The following is a 6,928-nucleotide window of genomic DNA, read 5'->3' as shown; positions in this document are numbered from 1 at the left end:
TTGCCTTTTTCATGTACATTGACATATTTACATTATCTAGAATTATTATATGGGCATTGGGGGTACTGTGTTCTGTCAGGTTTTCTTATAGTAGATTCAGACCCTAATTGTACAAGCTCTTTATTTACATTATGCAATAGTAACAAACAACTAAAGTCATTCTTTCTTTCACCATAAGATAATTCTTCGAGATGAAAAGTATGACCTGCATGATTTCCTGTTCTTGTCGCTTGATTCAGAAAGAGTCTTTTTCCCCCTTATAGGAAGAGTTCCAAGTTCACATCACTATAATCCTAAAACATATGCCACATTTTCAAAAGTCCCTTTCAATATTTGGGGCCCAGAAGAAAGCAGCAGCTGTATTCATACACAGTCTTAATGTCAGTGTTCAAAGATTTTTTAAATGTTTGTATGTATTTTATGTGCATGATTAATTTGCTACTTGTTTGTATACACACCACAGGCATTCCTAATGCATTCCTAATGCCCATGGAGGTAAGAAGAGGGAAGCAGGTCTCCTGAAACTAGAGTTATAGATGGTAGTGAGCCATTATATGTATTACAAAAATCAAATCTGAATCCTTTGTAAAGCAAAAGTGATCTTAATTATTTAGCCATCTTTTAAACCCTAATATCTGTCTTTTAGATCCATGAGTAAAATCAGCCACTACTTGGAAATATTAGAGTAGAGAAATTGGAGCTTATTTAAATAACTAAAGTAAACTCATAGGAATTCATAATATATTGCCCTTTATGTGTAAAAAAGAGATAGAAAATGAGGTTATAGCTATTTAAAGGGGAGTAAAACTCTTCCTAATGAGTTGATTTCAGTTCATCTCAGTTCCACAGTCATTTATCAGGTATTATTGGTATCTTCTGAAATAATCCTTATCAAAAGATTTTGGAAGAAATGATCACAAATAATTTCATTGGCCCTAATTGTGAAATCATAGGGTAATCAGGACTGAGAAAACCTCTCTTAGTTTTTTGTGGAAGTTATGATCAAGAACTTTTTCTTGAATTATCATCAGAGCTAAACATTATTTAATGACCTTTAGTGGAGTTTAGGTGGGGAAACCATTCTAAATTGGAGAAATAGAAAAATAAAAACTACTGTGGTCCTGTACACTGAGTTCATATAGTATGTCGCAGGATATTCTTCTGAGCATCACTAATGATTTTACTGTGGATCAGTGGTTATTATGTACTATCTCCCTTCTTACACAATTTATAGGTTCTTCACTTTAACAGCACAATGATTCTTGGTGTGGGTACTATGAATTCATTAGTTCAGTGAACTGGAAGAGATAAACGTTAAAGCAAACCTAGTATTTGATGCTGTGGGACAATGGTCTTGTACCCTGTAAAGATTTGTCACTTGTATTGGTTTAATAAAATGCTGATTGCCCAGTAGCCAGGCAGGAAGTATAGGCAAAGCAACCAGAACAAGAGAATTCTGGGAAAATGAAAGGCTCAGTCTGCAGTCATCACCCAGACACAAAGGAAACAATTTGAGAATGCCTCATTGATAAAAAGGTACCAACCTGTGGCTAACACAGACACTAATTATGTGTTAATGTAAGATATAAGAGTTAGATAAAAATAAGAAACCTGAGCTAATAGGTCAACCACCTTATAATTAATGTAGACCTCTGAGTTTCTTTGGGACAGAACTGATGAGGGACCAGACGGGACAGAAACCTCTGTCAATAATCTGATGCCATGGAATGCTAGAAGCAAAGATGTGAACCTCACACACTATACTGATTCTAAGCACAGAGCCTAGAGGATAATGGAGGGGACTCTAAGCCAAGGAACTCTGGTTAAAGAATTGACTTCAAGACAGTGATCCTATGCAATTCTTGGACTGGAACCAAATGATGAGTCTCAAGATCAAGTTTCAATGCATTTGACTTGTGAAAATTTCATGTTGTGTTAGTATTGTGGAGGGCAGTGTGCAGGGAATAGGACTAGGAATGGATGTCAGTTCAGAGACAGGGATCCTGATTCAGTTAAGGGTGACAAAAAGGTAGAAAGGTGAACAAAATTTTCCAAAAGGGAAAAGGTTTAAAATGAAAACTAACAGAATGTGATAATATCCTTATTTATGCGGATGAATAGGAGAGAAGAAACAACTGTCAACAAAATAGTTGTCACGATTTTAGCATGTTTTAAAATCTGTAAGTCTGCAATGGTGGGGAGAAAAGGAGCCCATGGTGTACGCATTACATTGAGCTGCACACTGAAGATCCAAGCTTAGTCATGAGACAGAGGGACTGTAGTGTTTACGTTATCTCAGTTCTGCTGTGTTTCACCTTCTCATGAATGATTTTCAGTCACCACAGTTCTGAATGTCTGAAGACAGAAATTTGAGTTGTCATGCTCGGCTTCAGTTGCATTATTAGCTTTGACCACATGATGGCAGCAGTGTCTCACAATTTCTCATACTTTTTTTTCCCATTCAAATTAATAGTATCTGGGATACTAGACATTTAGACTGACAGAATATTTCCCTGAAATTTTTAGATTTTGTTTGAGTGGTAATACAAAATTTAATTTGATAGTGTTTCACAACCAGTCTCAGGCTATTTTATGGACAAATGTTGAAACTGTTGAAAAATACTCATTGATCTAGGAACATGGTTTTAAGTACATTGAAAAATACAAATATAAGCCACTAAAAAACAAAATTATTTTTCATAGTGACTGATTTAAAGCAGACTTTGTAAATCATGATTGTTTTCTTCTAAAATTGAGTAGTTACTTATAGTACTACATTCTACTGTTCATATGTGCCTCTTTGCAAAGGACAATAGGTATTGCCAAAATCTAGTTCTGATCTGAGACAATGATAACTTAAAACAGTGTAATAAGGAAGGCAATAGCCACACAGTTCTTTCTTTTGCCTTCACAGATGTTAAATCATGTGATGATGAATGACCAACTAAATCCCTATTGTAGGGAAAGTGTTAAGACTTGACAGGTGCAGAACCACAGCAGAAGCTATCACCTCATTATTACCTCCTTCCATGCATTTATACCACCCTGGGTATATCTATGTTCTTTAAAACTGATCCTCTCTCTAGTCAAGATCACAACTGTATTAGAATGCTTTCACATTGCTGACACAACAGACACACAAGTTCTTGCATGTTTTTGAGACGTTCCAAGCATTCTAAAGAGACTTCTAAATTCTATTATTTAGAATGTCTCCCCCTGCCTCACAGAATAGCTCTTACTGTTTTCATACAGTGTGTAAACCATTGGAATAATTTCTCTTGCACTGATACCGCTCAGTTCCCTACTCAGCTTCTGGGAACACAAAATCCTGATCTTAAACTACATTTTCAGGTTAAGACATTGTTTTTAAGGTGATTTGAAATAATTACATTTATTCTTTTTTAATTTTATATTCAATTATGCATATTTGTAGTGTATGGTGTGAATGTAGAAGGATTCTGTCCGAGGAGTGCAAAGGCCTTCAAATGCCCGATGTTGAATCATCTGGTGCTAGAGCAGGCAAGTGTGGGTTCTGAAAGAGTATGTTGTTCTCTAAAAATGCCTTTTCCATCTCTCTCGTCCACAATCATTTTCTGAGACAATCTCAATGTAGTCTTGATCTCACAGTACCTCTTCCTTAGCTTCCAGAAAGCTGGGATTGCAAGCATGTGCCATGATGCATTCTTAACCTTCTAGTTCCTAGTGTCTCCTGCAGCTCTTCAGAAGGATGTTACATTGAGTTCATTCATTTGGTAAATTAATGGATAGCTAGTTATCTTTTTAGCTCATTACATTTCTCACCAACACGGCAGTCCTCTCTTTCATGAACACTGCTCCCCCATTGTTCCTCTATATCTCTTACCCCTTCTACACCACTATTTAATTTTCTCTATCCCATTTGTATCTTCCTATAACACCAGCTTTATTTTTCTGTGACAGACCTCTCTACAGAGCTGGTTTTATCAATACACCTGAATTATTGCTGATTTCCACTCTTACTTCCTGATGAGAAGAATGACCATCCAGGCTTAGCTTGCTCAAAGAAGAGAACTGTGACCCATCCCTGATGCCATTCTATCCTTTGTCACTTTTGCCAAAATTCAATCTTTAAATAAGCATTATTAAATCTATTTTAACTTTTGCCCTTTAAATTAAGCCCTATCTTCAAGTTATTGTTTGACTCAATTTAGAATTTGTCAATTGTATTAATAATTGTTTTGCTTTTATTTATATTACCTTTTTTCAGCTTATGGTCTGGAATTTCAGTAAAAATAGACTTATTAAGACATAAATAAAAATATTGTCTCTAACTTGGCAGTATGTCTGAATAAGTTATAATTTGATACACTATTCTATCTTGGCTGCTACTACCGACAGGGTGTGACAGTGCTCACTGCCCTTTTCTTGAGTAACTCAACCCTCATCATCGCCCACAGCCACTGACCCCTGCTAGCATCATCACTTGAGACTCCATTTCATCATTCACATGACTGTGGTATGGCTAGTTCTTAATCCCCATAGTCCTGCATCTCTTTTCCAGATAATTCCTTAATTATGTAATTTTATTAGAAAAGAATTCACTGAGGCAGCCGCCCCCTTCCACTCTGTCACGTTGAGCCCGAGCCCTCACCTCCTGCCTCCCGACCATGGATCTCCGCAAAGTGAGCAAGCTTCGGGCCTTCGTGAAGATGTGTAAGCAGGACCCAAGTGTCCTGCACATGGAGGAAATGCGTTTCCTGATGGAGTTGGGGGAGAACATGAAAGGTAAAGTGCCACCTGCTACTCACAAAGCTGAATCAGAAGAAAATGTCAAGGAAGAAAAAAGATAATAAGACAGAGGAAAGCATAAAGACGGATGAACCATCAAGTGAGGAGAGTGATCTGGAAACTGACAATGAAGGTGTAATTGAGCCAGACCCTGATGCCCCTCGAGAGATGGGAGATAGTCCAAGGTCCTCCCAGGATAGGGGTGGAGTGGGGGTATGGGTGGAAGGGAGGGGAGGGAATAGGGAGGAGAAGGGGAGGAGATGGAAATCTTGAATAAAAAAATGAGAAAAAAAAAAGATGGGAGATAAAAATGCACAGATAACAGAGGAGATGTTGGATCAAGCAAATGAAAAGAAGGGGGTTGCCATTGGAGCCCTAAATTATGGTGAGCTGCAGAATGACTTGTTCATTCATGCCATCAAGCTTGGCTATACTGTATGCCAAGAGAGCCAGTGTGTTCGTCAAATTACAGAAGCCAAATGCTGCTATCCGAGACTGTGTCAGAGCCATTGAAATAAACCCTGATTCAGTTCAGCCATACAAGTGGCGAGGGAAAGCACACAGACTCTTGGGTCACTGGGAAGAAGCAGCTCATGATCTAGCCCTTGCCTGTAAACTGGATTATGACGAGGATGCCAGTGCAATGCTGAAAGAGGTTCAACCTTGGGCTCAAAAAATTGCTGAACATCGGAGAAACTATGAGCGAAAACGTGAAGAGCGAGAGATAAAAGAAAGAATAGAGCTCTTTCCAAGCCAGCATTCCGTAAGGGCGAGCCATGTTCAGCTCGAGCGCCAAGATCGTCAAGCCCAATGGCGAGAAGCCGGACGAGTTCGAGTCCGGCATCTCTCAGGCGCTGCTCGAGCTGGAGATGAACTCGGATCTCAAGGCGCAGCTGCGGGAGCTGAACATCACTGCTGCCAAGGAAATTGAAGTTGGTGGTGGCCGGAAAGCCACCATAATTTTTGTACCAGTTCCTCAGCTGAAATCCTTCCAAAAAATCCAAGTCTGGCTGGTTCGTGAATTGGAGAAAAAGTTCAGCGGGAAACACGTAGTCTTCATTGCTCAGAGGAGGATTCTGCCCAAGCCAACTCGGAAAAGCCATACCAAAAATAAGCAGAAGCGCCCCAGAAGCCGCACGCTCACAGCAGTGCAGGACGCCATCCTTGAGGACTTGGTCTTCCCGAGTGAGATTGTGGGCAAGAGGATCCATGTGAAACTGGACGGCAGCCGGCTCATAAAGGTTCATTTAGACAAAGCACAGCAGAACAACGTGGAGCACAAGGTGGAAACTTTTTCTGGTGTGTATAAGAAGCTCACGGGCAAGGATGTTAATTTTGAATTCCCAGAGTTTCAGTTGTAAAAAAAAAAATGGCTGAATAAAGTGTCATTCATAGTGGAAAAAAAAAAAAAGAAAGAAAGAATAGAAAGGGTGAAGAAGGCTCGAGAAGAGCATGAAAGAGCCCAAAGGGAAGAAGAAGCTAGAAGACAGTCTGGGCCTCAGTATGGCTCTTTCCCAGGTGATTTTCCTGGGGAAATGCCTGGTAATTTTTCTGGAGGAATGCCTGGAATGGGAGGGGGCATGGCTGGAATGGGAGGAATGCCTGGACTCAATGAAATCTTCAGTGACTCCGTGGTTCTTGCAGCAATGCAGGATCCAGAAGTCATGGTGGCTTTCCAGGATGTGGCCCAGAACCCAGCAAATATGTCAAAATATCAGAGCAACCCAAAGGTTATGAATCTCATCAGTAAATTGTCAGCCAAGTTTGGAAGTCAAGCCTAATGTCAAACAGCCCTTGCTGAATGAAGAGCAGCTTAGCTCACTTGCTGGATGTTGCAATATACAAACTAGTGTACCTCTGACCTCATCAGGAGAGCTGGGGTGCTTTGAAGACTATCCTTACCCTTCTGCATCAAATGCAGCTGAAGCATTTTACAGTGGTTTGCCATTAGAGTCTTCTTTCAGATAATGTTTTCCTACTAGGAATTATAAACATTTTTCAACCTTGAACATATTTTTTTTTAAATTTAGGGGGTATTAATTCCTCCACTTTTCTTTACTAATCTTTTTGGGTTTTTCCTTTGAATTACTGGGCAAGGAAGCTGAATATGGTCGACTTACTGCTCTCATGAATGGAAATAAAGATTTGTTAGTGGGAAGTA

At 39.4% G+C, this 6,928-nt stretch overlaps 1 protein-coding gene and 1 pseudogene across 1 annotated transcript; both read left to right on the top strand.

Moving 5' to 3' along the window:
• The first annotated feature begins 4,646 nt into the window (after nt 1–4,646).
• On the top strand, nt 4,647–6,548 carry LOC119826312 (annotated as a pseudogene).
• On the top strand, nt 5,530–6,128 carry LOC119826313 (40S ribosomal protein S7-like). Its single transcript, XM_038347528.1, has one exon. It carries the CDS (start codon nt 5,544–5,546, stop codon nt 6,126–6,128), a length of 585 nt encoding a protein of 194 aa, XP_038203456.1. The 5' UTR covers nt 5,530–5,543.
• Nucleotides 6,549–6,928: the final 380 nt, after the last annotated feature.

This window comes from Arvicola amphibius, chromosome 11 (assembly GCF_903992535.2).
Source record: "Arvicola amphibius chromosome 11, mArvAmp1.2, whole genome shotgun sequence".
NCBI classification, from domain to species: domain Eukaryota; kingdom Metazoa; phylum Chordata; class Mammalia; order Rodentia; family Cricetidae; genus Arvicola; species Arvicola amphibius.
The sequence above is the reverse complement of the archived record's forward strand: the minus strand, read 5'-3'. Positions and strand labels throughout refer to the sequence as shown.

Coding starts and splice junctions, on each gene's coding strand:
- LOC119826313 (XM_038347528.1), top strand. CDS start 5,544: ATGTTCAGCTCGAGCGCCAAGATCGTCAAGCCCAATGGCGAGAAGCCG.